The sequence below is a fragment of the Phacochoerus africanus genome, chromosome 9 (assembly GCF_016906955.1).
Source record: "Phacochoerus africanus isolate WHEZ1 chromosome 9, ROS_Pafr_v1, whole genome shotgun sequence".
In the NCBI taxonomy this organism is placed as follows: Eukaryota; Metazoa; Chordata; class Mammalia; order Artiodactyla; family Suidae; genus Phacochoerus; species Phacochoerus africanus.
In genome coordinates this window covers 62,172,733-62,188,606 of record NC_062552.1, presented here as the reverse complement: position 1 = coordinate 62,188,606, position 15,874 = coordinate 62,172,733, and the positions used below count along the sequence as shown (strand labels likewise).

Below are 15,874 nucleotides of genomic sequence, written 5' to 3'. Positions count from 1 at the left end.
CACTGATCTGTGACCCTGCTGAGTGCTGTACACTCAATTTCTGGGAATCATTGACTTCTGGAGGCACAATCTTAGGGCCTTTAGGGAATTTCAAAGTTAGGAATGGGAGAGGCCCAGGAATGGGGTTCTGCTCACCAAAACACTTGCTCTGGTTGGTGGCTCGATCCACAAAGACTTTGGCAGAGACAACGGCTCCAAAGGGCAGGAATGTCTGGATGAGTTCTGCATCACCAAACTCCTGAGGCAGGTGATAGATGAAGAGGTTACAGCCTTCGGGGCCTGCAGGAATGGGAGCAGCTGGTTCAGGGGAGGAATCCTGAGTCCAGCCCCACCAGGCCCTGATCTCCAGACCCCTGTCCCTCACCTTCTCTTTGCTGCTGAGGCAGGGCTGAAGGCTGCTGGGGAAAAGTTGTGCTCACTGGGGCATAGGCCGACGGATAGGCTGCTGGAGGCAAGGGGGAAGTGGGCAGTGACCCCCAGGAGCCATCCCCCAACCAGGGCCCCATCTGCCTGGCCATCTTTGACCAATTCAGCCAGTCCGCAGTAACCCTTACCCCTAGAAAAGTTGTTCTGGGTCCAACGGTGAGGAAACTGGAGGGTCGACTCAGAACAGAGCCTAACCCCCACCCTACACACAAATCTCCCTATTACTTTCCTCGACCCTTAAAACCCCCCAGGCCGCGGAGCGCCAAGTGAAACCTGCGTAGTGGTGCATCCCAGCATAGGCCTGCTGCAGGGGGTCAGCCACGCCAGGACTCTGGGCTGGGGAGAGAGGGGCGCAAGGCCCACAATGAAGTGGGCTGCAGGCAGGGTCAGGTGAGAGCTCAGGGAATGTGGAGGGAGGCTGCGAGAGGCTGAAGGGAAGGAGAAGGCCCTTCCCAGGGAGGCCAGGCCCTGCCCCCCATTTCCACCCCCCACTTCCCCCCACCCCGCTTCCCACTCCTTTTGCAGGGAGAGTTGGACCAAGCTGCGGGGGGTGGGGAGGGAACCCACCTGGGTAAGGAGAGAGCCCGTTATTATAGAGACTGTCGGAGCCAGGCTGCCCGTTGGTTTGGGGGGTCAGGGGGCCGAATCCATTGACCCCGATGGGCGCCGGGAGACCCGGAAGCGTGCCAGGGCCGCCACCCGGCGGGGAGTTGGCTGCGGGTGGAGGAGAAGGTGGGAGAGTTAGGCCGCAGCCCCGCCCGGACCCGCTGCAGCCCCGGCCCTCTGTGTGCCATACCTGCCGCGGGCAACAGCGGCGCGGCTACCAGGCTGAAGGCCGCCACGTGCTGCATCTGTGCTGCCACTGCGGCCACCGGGCCTAGGCCCGGGCCCTGCGCCGCCGCCAGCAGGGCCGCCTGGTGCTGCAGGATCTTTGGGAGGGAAGAAGGGCTGGTGTGGAGGACCCAGGAGCCGGCAGCTTCACCGGCTCCCGACATCCCACCTCACCTGCGGTCTCCCGCGCCCATCAGGGCCAGGCACCTACCGCTGTGGTGTAGGCTCCGCAGGCCCCAAGTGGCAGCGGCGCCGGGTGGAAGGCGCCCAGCTGGCCTGCCATCTGCTGCATCCGCCGCAGCGCGCGTTCGCGGTCGGTGTCCGCCAGCTTGACCACGAGGCTGGACGAGGCGCCCTGCGTAAGGCAGGGGAGGCTGCAAGGACCGGTCCAGACCCCAGCCCCGGCCCTGGGCTGAGCTCCTTGCTCATCATGCCCTTTCTCCGGGCATGTTGGGAAGAGGAACCCGTCCCCACCGCTGCTGATCCCACCCTGGGCGCAGGTGCCTGCACTCACCGCCATGGTCCGGCTTCCGTGCAGACTCTGGATGGCCGCCTGAGCTTCCCCTTGACTCCCGAACTTCACAAAGGCACAGCCTGGGGCAGGATAAAGGTGCCTCAGGTCACAGAGGCTAGAGGGTCATGTGATCCAGAGTGAGATGGGAGCATCAGGAAATCCAGGGGTCAGCCCAAGTCACCTTTACTGGTGCCATCAGGGCTCCGCAAGACAGTGCATTCCTCTATGTGGCCGAAAGGCTGGAACAGGCGTCTGACGTCCTCCTCACCCTGCTGCTTGCCCAGCATTCCCACAAACAGCTTTCGGTCCTCTGGGGACAAATCCAGGAATCACTTGGGAACCCTAAATCCTCTTGGACCCCCCCTCCCCCAGAGTAACAGGAGGCACTTAGGAAGGTGGTTAATCACAGTCTTAAGGAATGAGGAGGTCCTACTCACTTGGGGCTATAAGCCTGGGTTTTTTTGAGGGGCAGGATGACCTACAGCAGATATGAAGGAAAGGAATTCCAGCCTTCCATCAGGAAAATCTAGGGCCTAGAAAAACCCAGAAAGACTCATTGCTGCTCTTGTGGGAAGTGATTCACTCAGTATCTTTGGTTCGATAGAGCCCTAAATGCATCATTTAATATGTTTGACCTTTCTGTTCTTAGAGTTTGGGAAATGTTATTTTGGACCATTTCAGCCCCATTAAGGGAGGGTGTCCTCAGAGGACTCCTTTGTATTCAGACTGGGTCTGGAGAAGATAAGTCTACCCTGTAGGTAAGCCTGATGGCACTGGCTAGACTCAAGAGGGATTCTGGGTCAAAAAAACAAAAAACAAAACAGCACAGAAAACAGTTGTCTCATCATTCTGCCTCATCCACAGACACTGAGCACTAGAATGATGAATCCCCACCCCCAGCATTAAACTCAACCTGGGCGCCCCTCCCAAGGACTTGAAGAAGACAGGAAGCTTGGGTTCCTGAGCTTTCAGTACTATCATTTCCCCCACTACACTTACTGAACCCATGACTCCTTTCCTTGCTTCTTTTATTCCCTCACTATGCCCTCCTGCCTCCTCTCTGACTTCCCCTGTGTTCCTGCCCTGATCTCTCCCCAGGTGTTCATGCTATGGGAGAACAAGTTCTGCCAGTAGACCAAGAGGGCCACCTGAGGATCTTTCCCTGTATCCACCCTTCCTTTGCAAGTGATAGAGATGCCGGGAAAAGGGCTGCAACCTGGGCCTATATTGTTGGAGAAAGCTGGCAAGCTGGGGTCTAGAAACCAGATCTCAGCTACATTTCCAGCAAGTCAGGCCTCAGGAGCACTGTCCAGGAGCATGTGAGAGAGGAGGAGCCCAGCCCACTGGTCCTGCTGTCACAGGCCCTCTCATTTCTGCACCAAGGTAAGTCTCTGAATTTGAGGTGGGACTTCATCAGGGCATTACAAGTTGAGACAGAAGGAGTGGGTGGGAATTTGGCTTCAGGCTTCACCTTTGAGATCCTGGAGCCCACTACCCATCCCAACTCTTTTACTCCTCGATAAGCTTGGCTAGGCCAGTGGGGGGGTCCTTGGATCCTGAGTAAAGAGGAAACAAGGCTGGTGAAGATCGCAGACTGAAGCCTGGTTTAGACTGACTAAAATTAACAATGGAGGGAATCTCCAACAAGGCGGTATATATGTCCATATTTCATCTGGATGGTGTGGGGTTCAGCCTAGGCTGCCCTGAGTAACCTGCTCTCTGTCACCCGCCTGTCAATGGTGTGTCTGAATGGAGGGCAGGGCCTGTGGTTTACATGGGCCAGAGAGAGCATGTTTCAGCAGAATGCTGCCCTCCGTCCAGAGGATTGCTGCCCAGAAATCTTGTTGGGGAAGAGATGGATAATGTACTTGTGGTTGGAATTCCAGTGGAGGTACCAATCTTCTGTGGTTGAGAGTACAATCCAGTAGATGTACTTCACTCCTAGGAGTGTTAGGCACAGAATAGTGCCCTTGGAGTGGATCACTGATTTCCTAACCTTTTTTTAAAAAGCTGTGGAATCTATTGTTCTAACAGAAATATTAGGGTAAAGCTCAAAACGAAAAAGAAAAGCAGAACTTTTCTAGGACCAAAGTCAGAAAAGTAGGAGGGCTGGAGTTTCTCTTGCTTCATCTTCCCCTAGTATTTCGTACATGGGGCTGCAAGGAAAGATCTTTGTAAACCACTGACCTAAAAGATTGAGAATAGAGTTCCATACAGTGTATGAAGAGAGGTCTGAGATCATTCTGTTCAGGAACCTGAAAATATGGGAAAGGTCTTTCCTGACTGTCTTGAATAGTCTGATGGTAACTTTGCCTTAACATTGGAAAACAGGCCCTATTTGGTCAGGGAATCAAACCCTCTGTGATTGTGTTATTGTTCTGAGCTATGAAACTAAAGTATGCCCACGTGTCTACAAGAGGCCCGGTAGGGGCTAGAGACATCTTAGGGTCTCCAGAGGCCTAGGGCTTCATGATGCCCTAATTTATAGTGCATTTCTGACACTGGCTAGGGTCTGCAGAAAGATGATAGCACCTGGGTAAGCTCCTGTGCCACATGGAACAGCATTCAGGTAGCCCTAGGTAGGAAGAGAGATGTCATGGCTGAGACAGAGCCCCCAGGATAGGAAGGAGGTTTGTGTGGATAGTGGTCTGGCCCTTCAGAGGTTGGGCTATGGACTGGACCCTTATGCTGCCTGCTTCACAGTTACTGCCTTGAATCCTGCTGTCCTCATTGCCACTTCACAGGGACCTTGATGGTGTTTGACAGGAGGATGATCTGGGTCACAGTGAATATAAGCATCAGATGACCCTGAAATGTTGGGATAAGTTTCTTAAGACATCCGGTCAAAGAGAAGTACAGGCTAGACCTCTGAAAGTAGCCCCCAAATCCATAGTCCTAAAGATTCTGAGGGCTGATCCATGACTCAGAGAGATAATGATGATAATGGGATTTAGCCCAAAAAATTCAACATCCACAAATTCAAACTATACCAGTTTGGTGAGAAGAAGACTCAGTAAGAAGTAGGTCAGAAATGTCTGAATAAAAGCACCCCATGAGTGGTGGGTGGGTCCTTAGAAAGATGGACCTATCTCACAGGGAGCCTCAGCTTTCCTGGAGTGGAAGGAACTGGAAGATGGCTTTAGTGTTGAGTTGAGACATAGTAAGAAAGACATACGATTGAATGGTATAACTGCATTTTCCTCATGGCAACCACTGTGTACTTCTTTCTCTTCTACCAAATGCTGTTTTTAACGCAAACCAAGTTGCTTGGATCTCACAGGTCATTCTCCATGAATCTGCCTATGTAGCTGGTCATACAGGTCAGGGATTCTAATGCAGCAAATAATTGGATTGAGAGCCCAGAGTCAGAGTCAATCTACTCCATCTTCCTCAGGAAAGGTATCAAGATGGTGTTCTAGGAAGGAGGCTTTGCCTCAGGTTGGCCCAGAGGAATTCCTGAGGTGCCCAAGCTTCTGGCTTCTAGGCCACTCTCACTTACCTCCATGTTTGGTGGGATATCATGATTATAGAGACCGTATAGGGACAAGGTGTCAGCATTGGGGTACCAACCACAAAACACATCCTAATACCTTTCCATCCAAATACCAACCCAGGAGATCCTGTTGATGGCTGCATTTGATGTTCCTGCTGTTCTTAGTGATGAGTTCTTACTGCACTGTAAGGAGCCAAGGAAGACTAGGAAATGAGTGATGGAAATATCTGGGGGATACAGTCTCCTGACCAGATCTGATGAGTATCAAGGAGGGCTTGAATACTGTTAGAAACAAAAAAATTAAGCAAAATTCCACTATACAAAGTAAACAAAAAAAATCAGTTGTGTTTCTATACACTAGCAATGAACAATCTGAAAAGGGAATTTAGAAAACTATTTCAGGGAGTTTCCATTGAGGCTCAGCAGACATGAATATGACTAGTATCCATGAGGATGGGGTTCGATCCCTGACCTCGATCAGTGGGTCGGGGATCCAGGGTTGCCACAAGCTGTGGTGTAGGTTGCAGACACAGCTGGAATCCCACATTGCTATTGGCTGTGGCGTAGGCCAGCAGCTGTAGCTCAGATGGATTCCTAGCCTGGGAACCTCCATATGCCACGAATGTGACCCTAAACAAACAAACGGAAAAAAAAAAAACTGTTACATGAACATTATAGAAGATAGTATGAGAAAAACAATGTACATATATATGTGTATGTGTGTGTATGACTGGGTCACTTTGCTGTACCGCAGAAATTGACAGAACATCCTAAGTCAACTATAATTTTTTTTTTGGTCTTTTGTCTTTTTTAGGGCCGCACCTGCAGCACATGGAAGTTCCTAGGCTAGGGGTCAAATTGGAGCTACAGCTGCCAGCCTATGCCACAGCTGCCGCCACACCAGATCCGAGCCACATCTGCTACATACACCGCAGCTCACAGCAATGCCAGCTCCTTAACCCACTGAGCGAGGCCAGGGATCGAACCTGCAACCTCATGATTCCTAGTCGGATTTGTTTCCGCTGCGCCATGACGGGAACTCCTAATTTAAAATTTTTTAAAAAAGAAAACTCTTCCACTTACAATAGCATCAAAAAGAACAAAATACTTAGGAATAAATTTAAACAAAGATAAAAAAGACCTGTTTCCTGAAAACTACAAAACATTGCTGAAGGAAACTGAAGACACAAATAAATGGAAGCTCTCCTGTGTTCATGGACTGAAAGACTTAATTAATATTTAGATGTCAGTACTACCCAAAACAGTCTACAAATTTAATGCAATCTCTCTCAAAATTGCAATGGAATTTTAAAAAGAAATATAAAAATTGATCCTGAAATTCATATGGAATGTCAAAAGACCCTGAATAGCAAAAATAATCATGGGGGAATAAAGAAAGTTGGAGGTCTCAGACTTCCTGATTTCAAAACTTATTACAAAGCCGATAATGATCAAAGTGTGGTAATGGCATAAAGACGGACCTATACGGACGAATGGAGGAAAATTAAGAGGCCAGAAATAAGGCCTCATATATATGCTGAAATGATTTTTGACAAGAGTGCCAGTCTTTTCAACAAGTGGTGCCGAGAAAACTGGACATCTACATACAAAAAAATGAAGTTGGATCCTTTCTTTGTACCATATACAAAAATTAAATGAAAGCTGATCAGAGATATAAACATAAGTGCTAAAACTATAAAACCCTTAGAATAAACAGGTGGAAAGTTTCAAGACCTTGCACTTGGCAATGATTTCTTGGGTATGACCCCAAAAGCAAAGGCAACAAAGGTAAGAACAGAAGTTTTGGACTATAGCAAATTTTAAAACTACTGTGCATCAAAGGACACAGAGTGAAAAGGCAACCTACAGAATGGGAGGAAAATATTTGCAAACCACATATCTGATAAGAGTTTAATATCCAGAATATATAAAGAGCTCTTATAACAATAACAACAAAAGTAATTCAATTTAAAAAAATGAGCAAATGATCTGAATAGACATTTCTACAAAGAAGATATACAGTGGCCAAAAAGTATTTGAAAAGATGCTCAACATCACTAATAATTAAGAAGATGCAAATCAAAGTCATAATGAGATATCAACTTAAAACCATTAGGATGACCACCATAAAAAAAAAAGAGAAAATAATTGTTGACAAAGATGTGAAGAAATGATATATATATATATGTGTGCACTAATGTAAAAGGTGCAGCCACTATGGAAAATGTATTGATGGTTCCCCAAAAAATTTAAAATAGAATTACCATATTATCCAGCAATACCAGTTCTGGGTGTATATCCAAAAGAATGAAAACAGAGTCTCAAAGAATATTTGTACACTCGTGTACACAGTAGCATTATCCACAATAGTTAAAAAGGTGGAAGCAACCCAAATGTCTATCAGTCAGTGAATGGATAAGCAAAATGTGATATATACATGCAGTGGAATATTATTCGGCTTTTAAGAGGAAGGAGATTCTGACATATGATGCAACGTATTGATGAAACTTAAGGACCTTATGCTAAGTAATGTAAGCTAGTCACAAAAAGACAAATACTATATAATTTTACTTAATATGAGGTATCTAGATTAGTCAAACTCATAGAAACAGAAAGTAGAATGGTGGTTGCCAGGGCCTGGAGGAAGGGAGAAATGGAGAGGAGTTTTTTTTCTGGTTTTTTTTTTTTTTTTGTCTTTGGTCTTTTTGTATTTTTAGGCCCACACCCACAGCGTATGAAGGTTCCTAGGCTAGAGGTTGAATTGGAGCTGTAGCCACCGACCTACACCAGAGCAGTGTGGGATCCAAGCCAAGTCTGCGACCTACACCACAACTCACAGCAACGCCAGATCCTTAACCCACTCAGTGAGGCCAGGGATCAAACCTGTGTCCTCATGGATACTAGTCTGGTTCATTAACCACTGAGCCACAACAGGAACTCCAACTCCTGGAGAGCTGTTTAATAGGTGCAGTTTGAGTTTTGTAAGATGAAAAAGTTCTGGAAATTGGTTGCACAGCATTGTGAATATTGCTAACACTACTGAACCGTACTCTTAAAAATGGTAAATATAGTGATGTTTATTTTTTGTCTATTTTACCACAATTAAAAAAAAAATAAAGTGAAGGAGGCCTGCAAAATAGGGACTTAGACCAAGAAAGAACAGGGACTCCACTGTTCCTTCATCCTGATCTAGGAGAGCCGGGAGACAAGAAAAGTAGACCAAGCCCAGCTTTTTGGGTTGTCTTGAGAGAGAAGGTCTTAGCCTCCAGAGAAGCATTTCTCTTCTGTGGGCTGTTCACCTGTACCTGAAGGGCCTATCAGAGATTCAGCCAGATCCACAGCCTAAAAGTATTATAACCATCAGCTTTGGGGTGATCTGCTCAAGTCGAGTGGCAGGAAAGTGCCACTCTTTACCTTTTGGAGGCAGCATGCATTTCAGGAAGTAAAACATTACCTTGACATTAACAAGGTTTAAGCAGTACTGTAAGACTTATCCAGTCAGGTCTTGTTGGAAGAACACTTTTTAGAATTAAGTCAGGGAGTTCCCATTGAGGCTCAGTGGGTTAAGAATGCAACTAGTATCCATGGGATGTGGGTTTGATCCCTGGATTTGTTCATTGAGTTAAGGATCCGGCATTGCCTTGAGCTGAGGCATAGGATGAAGGCATGGCTCAAATCTGGCATTGCTATGGCTGTGGTGTAGGCTGGCAGCTGCAGCTCCAATTCTGCCCCTAGCCTGAAAACTTCCATATGCCACAGATGTGGCTGTAAAAAGCAAGAAAAATAAATAAATAAATAAATAAATAGAGTTAAATCAGTATAAGGATCAAAGACAGATATTAGTATCAACTACCTGATGGAACAGTTGTTGCTAAGGTCCACATTTGATTTAACTCAGAGAATATGTCCCAGTATTAAGAAAATAGGAAAATTCTAGCTCAAAATTTAACTTTACCTCAAAGTTTAGTTGTTAAACACTGAATAAAAGAGGATCTTAGGGAAAAAATTGGAAAAGTGGCTTACCTAGTTAGATAGTAATATATGTTTAATACTTAAAACCCAGGTTTATGTTTAACTAAATCCTTGCAGATTCAGGAAGAAATTACTTAAACAATTATAGGATGGTGATAGGAGAGTTAATGTGATAACAGAGAATTGGCTTTTGAGGTAAACCAAATTTGAAGATTTAAAAAGAGATGCATCACCTCAGAATATTTTTTGTTTTTTGTCTTTTTTTTTTTAATTTTTTTTGTCTTTATAGGGCTGCACCTGCAGCATATGGAGGTTCCCAGGTCAAATCGGAGCTGTAGCTGCCGGCCTACACCAGAGCCACAGCAACGCTAGAGCCAAGCCGCATCTGCGACCTACACCACAGCTCAAGGCAATGCTGGATCCTCAACCTACTGAGCAAGGCCAGGGATTGAACCCTCAACCTCATGGTTTCTAGTCAGATTCGTTAACCACTGAGCCATGATGGGAACTCCTCAGAGAATATTTTAAAGTTAAAAAACTTAAAGTGAAAAGATTGCATGGATAGATTACTTAAAACTATTTCTGTACCTTAGGCATTTTGGATACATAAATATTTACTTTGTGAAAAATACAGCCAAGTTGGGGAAATGAACTAGCAGAACAATCACAATTGTGATTTATAAATTTATTGATTTTATGTTATGAAATTTGAAATATAGGAAAGAATATACAGGAGTTCAATGATTTTTGAAGATTTTGCCTTAGGACTAAAAAACACTTTTTGTATGAGATTGGTACTTACAGTTTAACTTATTTTTACTCTCTCCATAGTAGAGATAATGTAAGTTAGGAAAAATCAACTAACTGGTCTTTATGCTGAAGAGCAAATAAAAGTCCTATCTAGTTACCATTGTCTGAAGGATTTGGGGATCCCTAGCTCTGACCTCGTGTCATTTGAGGTTAACATTTTGAGATACATGAACCTTGAATTTTCATTCAGGCAAACATTTTAATGATCACATTCAAATAAATCCAGATGCTGAGGGAAAACTTTTTGGCACTATGTATAGTTAATGTACAAATGGATGCATTTGGTATACTATGAGATGATTTCATTATGGAAAATTACATTCATTTTCTGTGAAGAGTGTACTTTTCAGGAGTTCCTGTTGTGACTCAGCAGTCAACAGACTCAAGTAGGGTCCATGAGGGTGCAGGTTTGATCCCTGGCCTCCTTCAGTGGGTTAAGGATCTGGCGTTGCCATGAGCTGTGGTGTAGATCGCAGACATAGCTCGGATTCTCCTTTGCTATGGCTGTGGCTTAGGCCGGTGGTCGTAGTTCCGATTCAACCCCTAGCCTGGGAACTTCCATGTGCCACCGGTGTGGCCCTAAAAAGCAAAAAAGCAAAAAAAAAAAAAATGAAGAGTGTACTGTACAATACCACAGGATGTAAAATATAGGTATGAAGTATGGAATATATGAACAGAGTGGAACTTGGCTGCAAAATCATGGGAAGTGGAATACATTAAACATATGTATAAACATACATAGGGCTGGGGTATATTAAAAGGCTGCTATAATATAGTCTATGAAGACCTGGATGCACTCCGAGTGCCACCAAGGCTGCAAGGGATGGCCATGGAAAAAGAGGACCCTAGCACCTTCTATCAGGCAAGTCTTATAGTATTGCTACCGTTATTGCATTGTAGGCATTGAATGTGCAAGTGTTATCAATAACTTCTAAAAGGAATACAACATACAATTTATTTAAAATTAGGTTATTTCAACCACAAACCTCATGTCTATTGATTAAAAATTAGTAACACGGGAGTTCCCGTCGTGGCGCAGTGGTTAACGAATCCGACTAAGAACCATGAGGTTGCGGGTTCGGTCCCTGCCCTTGCTCAGTGTGTTAACAATCCGGTGTTGCCGTGAGCTGTGGTGTAGGTTGCAGACGCGGCTCGGATCCCGTGTTGCTGTGGCTCTGGCGTAGGCCGGTGGCTACAGCTCCGATTAGACCCCTAGCCTGTTAACCTCCATATGCTGCGAGAGCAGCCCAAGAAATAGCAAAAAAGACCAAAAAAAAAAAAAAAAAAGAAATTAGTAACACTACTCTGTTGCAATGGCATCAAAATTCAAGAGACAGAATGTAAAGTAACTATTTTTGTCAAAAAGCTCATGCGTGCATAATAGAATACTCCTATGTGGCAGATGGGGGGAAAATGACTCTTTGGAGCAAAGAAGCAAATCTGATAGGTTTGGTTAGGCTCTCACAGTGCTGGCCCACTTTTAAAAACTGAATTACTTGCCAACATTTAATATAATTAAAACAGAAAATTTTTTTCAGTCATGGAAGTTTCACCCATTTAGGGTTACTTACCTGACTCCTGTAGCATTTGAGTTAGTGATCTCTGTTTTATAGGAAGAAAAATCTAATAATCCCTTCCAGAAAAAACTGGCAAAATTGTGGAAGATTATATTTGCCCTGATACCTCTTTGATTATGTCTGCAATGATGCCAGTATTTTTATCAGATATAGAAATAGTTATTAGACTACTGTAAACAAAGGATTTAATTTCAGGAATAATTTTAAAATATGCAAGTTCATGAGTTTAACTATATATCAGGGCAGGTATGACCATTAACTCTGAAGGTTTATAGACTGTTTGGGATCACAGAGATAAAACTTGAATGAGACAAGTTGTTCCAAACATTATCAAACACTACATTTCAAAAGCAAAATTCAGTAACATTTTAAAAGTTGAGTTTTCTAAAGCATTAATTTGTGTTAAAATTCAGCAGAGAGTTGAACTCACTTTAGAAGAGATGTATGATAGCATTGAAGAGAAGGAACACATTTTGATTAGTGTCTAAACGGATCAGTTAGTAGTAAAATACTTATAAATTGTAAAGGCCTGACTGTTCTGCAAATACTTTGCATATGCCTCCTCTCTCCCAAATGCGTACCAGGGAACATTTGGTGGCTTTGAGAGGGAGCAGGAAGGAATTGAGAGATCTGGTCATCCAAACCTGCAAGAAGGATTATCCATGGATGCATTTGGAGTGTATGCTCTTTAAGAGCCATCACTTGTCAAGAAATATCTCTGTTACATGTAACTACTAAAATTATGAATTCTGCTGCCAGGCAGACCTCTTTTCAGCTAGATTTGCTTTTCTTGCTCTCTTGAGCTGCCCGGAGTCTGAACGGGTAGAGGTGAGATGCCATGTGTACAGAATTTGTCAATAATATGACACGTGAAAAAGGTATATAAGAGGGTAGAAGAAAGTTATAAAACTCACACTGATGTCACTGCTGGGAGCCCAGGTGACCAGGACACCTGGCCCAGGCTAAGCAGAAGCAATATCGGCATGGAGGCCTCTTTTGCACAGTGGCCCTCACCCTGACAAGCTGGGCTGGGCTCCAAACAGCAAGTGTGCCCTCAGCATTGTGGACTTAGTTCCTGTACCAGACTCCAAGTTGCATCATGTTCTTCTGAGCTCTGCACATGTTCTTTCCTCTGCCTGAAATACTTGCTCCCTTGCTCACCCCATCATAGCTCCAGGGCTCCATGAGGCCAAGTGCCAGGTCTGCCTTGCATTGCTAATGTAGAGTAAGTTACTCAAAAGATGTTGATTGAATGGTTGAATAAACTAGCCCAACCTGTCGGCTTCTTAGCTCACTCAAGTACTCTCAGGTGCCTTCTCAGCTGTGGGATTGTGTAGCGTTTGTGGGCAGGGCTTAGAAGATGGCCAGCATTGGCCTTAATGCCTAACAGTTGCCCATGAAGCAGAAATTCTTGGGACAGATGAGCCAGAGATTTGGTATATAGCCTGGAACTTCTCAAAAACCAGTCTGGAAAGAATGAGATGGGAGAGAAGGATATGCATTTGGAGGGAAGGGAGGAAGCTTGAAAATATCTCTTCAGGACAAATTGCGGGTGATAACATCTTGACCAGAAGTTGAGAATCAAAGACCAGAGGCCAGAAAATCTAAAAGGATGAAGAATCTAGAGGAAAGAATTCCACAATGGAACTATGAAGCTAATAGAGTCCTCTGTAGGAATGAACACCGAGCAGGATGGTGTACAAAATTAGTAGGAATCAATAAATGTCTGTCAGTTGGGTTCCATTCTCTCCTTGATCTGGGAGCTTTTTTGTTTGTTTGTTTAACCTATAAAGCCATGGCTGATTTCCCTAAGGTGTGGAGAGAATCTTATTTAAGGGAAAGTCAGCAGACATCAGGGAGGGCTACAGGCAGATATCTTGGAATGAAATAACACCCAAAGGCAAGAAAGACACCAAGCACTGACCAGAAGACAGTACTGCTTTTGCTGCATGGAAGTTTGCCAGAACATGGCTGGTTATCAAAAAGTACAGGCTTTCAAACCCTCCTGTTCTTAAGGAGCATTTATCTTTCTGCACTAGCAGACAATGAAGCTAAAAAAACTTTCAAAGATTTTCCATGGTCCTCAGCATACAGTCAAAGTCCTTAATATGGCCTGTAAAACCTGTCTTACCAGCTTCATCTTTTACCACAAGTACCCAGGCAATTGCAGTGAAGAAACGAGTGGCTTCAGCCCAGATTGGACTGGGTTCTCTATAACTGGAAGAATCTGGAAAAGGAGACTAACTCTAGCTTGGTCCTTCAAACAAACCTGGAAGTTCCACCCTCTAAAACAGGAATGTACTCTCTCTAAGGGCTAGTTAGCAAGAACACCCTTCCTCTATGTCCAGCCTCTATCTCCTGCCCCTTCTGTGTCTGGGGACCCCAGGACCCCATCCCTACAGTATGAGCTGGAATGGCTGAGCTGTTTCTAGTGCTGAGTAACTCTGGTCCCTACTTGTCCCCTTGACTCAGGGAAGCTCTAGTAATAAACCATGGGAAGGACTGACTCCAGGAGGGGGCCCACCAACCCCTACATGGATGATACTTCTGAGGTTTAACAAGCAGGCTAGTTACCTCCTCGGCCCTCACTGGCAGCCGGCTTCACTTGGATGGGACGATTCATCTGAAAGACATTGGACCAACACATTCAGTCAGCATGGCTGCCTGTTCCTGGGGCCCCAGGCTTCTCCACCCCTGGACTCTCTCTCAGGATCCAAACCCTGGCCCCTTTGAATTCTACGCTTTAACACTCTCACATGGAGATTACAGGTTTTCTCCAAGATTCCGCCCTTAAACCTAGGGATTTAGAAGGTGATGAAGCCTGAAGGATTAGGTGATAGGAAACTCAGTGGCAAGCATGGCAAGATGGGCTGTGGAAGCTAAAGAGATTCTCTTGCCTTGGGCTCTGCAGGGACCATATGAGGCCTGTCCCTCTGGCTCCTAGACTTCCTTAAAGGCTTTGAGTGAAAGGAATTGGGTAGGAGGGTAGGGTTGATACTGCAGATTTGTGTTTTGTGTCTAAAACTGAGAATATAATTCTATGCGTCATTTAAATTAAACAATCCAGGAATCAGATTTAGTACTGTCTACCCCCAACTCTGCCATGTAATGGTATTATGAGTAAGCCACCCTCTCCCAGATTCAACTTGTCAAATGAGAAAAACCTTCCCCAAGCTTCCGCGTCACCGCAGTCTCTACACTCACCCCCTCAGTCCCCTCTGTGGGGCCCCCTTTCCCCTAAGGACACTGAAGTTCTCAGCCCTGCTCATCCCGCTCTACCCTTTCTTCCTGGGTAATCTCATCCACATCCGCAGCCTCAGCTCCTTTCCCCACAGGGATGACTCAGAGCTCTGCGTCTCTAGCCCATACCTCCCTCCTGAGCTTCAGACCTGCGTGCCCAGCTGCTTGCTGGACACCCAGACTAGAAGGTCCTGCTGGCACCTTCCACTCGACACTCCCAAACCAGAGCTCATCTTTTTGCCCAAATCTGTTCCTTCCAGTCATCCAAGCTATAAACCTGAAAAGCAGCTTGACTCCTCCCTCCCTACCCTTCCCCACCAACCAATTTCACCTTCCAATTGAGGGGTTCCCTGATCAGGGGTCGATAAGAATCACCTGGGAACCACATCAGACTTTCAAGTTGGGGGTCTGTATAATTTGTAAAAGCTCCTAGGTGATTTCGATATGCACCCCACACACTCCCATCCCCCAACCACCCTGAGAGAATTCATGATTGAATCCCCATCTCACCTTCCTCTCATGGGTGTTGTGGGGATCACATGAGATAATGGGGACGCAAAGGGTCTTTGTAAACTGCCAAGAGCTGGGTGCGTAGGATGTGAGGAATTATTGTTGGGGGGCAGACAGCTGAGTGCCGGGAGGAAAGAACAGCGGCCTTCCTGTTCACGGAGGAAGGGGTACTGATGCCCATCTGGCCTGAGAAGGTGATGATCTGAACCCCTCCCCTCAGGAAATGCAATGCCTCTGCACCAATCAGGGGCTACTCCATCCCCTACCAATATGCTTGTTGCCGAGACAACAGGCAGCTTCCTGTTACCATAGCCACAAGTGCTACCCAGTAACCATGGTAACGCCCTGGCAGTCACAGTTGAGCAATTTCCTTTGGATCAAATTTGGGGGTGGGGGAGTGGGGAGGGCTCATTTAAGAAAAAAAAAAGGAAAGGAAAGGAAAACAGGCCAAGCCTAACCAGCACATCCTCCTCCCACCCAGGGCTCAGGTTCTTAAGTGCT

At 45.6% G+C, this 15,874-nt stretch overlaps 1 protein-coding gene and 1 long non-coding RNA gene across 2 annotated transcripts in view; one reads left to right on the top strand and one right to left on the bottom strand.

Moving 5' to 3' along the window:
• LOC125135929 (uncharacterized) overlaps positions 1-15,874 on the top strand; it is a 71,885-nt gene that overhangs the window by 13,433 nt on the left and 42,578 nt on the right. Inside the window, exon 2 of the long non-coding RNA XR_007137078.1 lies at positions 2,870-3,154. This is a non-coding gene — a long non-coding RNA (uncharacterized LOC125135929). The remainder of the gene's footprint in view (positions 1-2,869; positions 3,155-15,874) is intronic.
• Positions 1-15,874, bottom strand: part of CELF6 (CUGBP Elav-like family member 6) — a 28,896-nt gene that overhangs the window by 1,791 nt on the left and 11,231 nt on the right. Inside the window, exons 3-11 of the mRNA XM_047796441.1 lie at positions 14,198-14,246; positions 1,953-2,081; positions 1,772-1,851; positions 1,469-1,612; positions 1,223-1,355; positions 994-1,140; positions 700-762; positions 365-445; positions 136-279 (exon numbers count right to left, since the gene is read on the bottom strand). Of these exons, the coding sequence (XP_047652397.1) occupies positions 136-279; positions 365-445; positions 700-762; positions 994-1,140; positions 1,223-1,355; positions 1,469-1,612; positions 1,772-1,851; positions 1,953-2,081; positions 14,198-14,246 (970 nt within the window). The remainder of the gene's footprint in view (positions 1-135; positions 280-364; positions 446-699; positions 763-993; positions 1,141-1,222; positions 1,356-1,468; positions 1,613-1,771; positions 1,852-1,952; positions 2,082-14,197; positions 14,247-15,874) is intronic.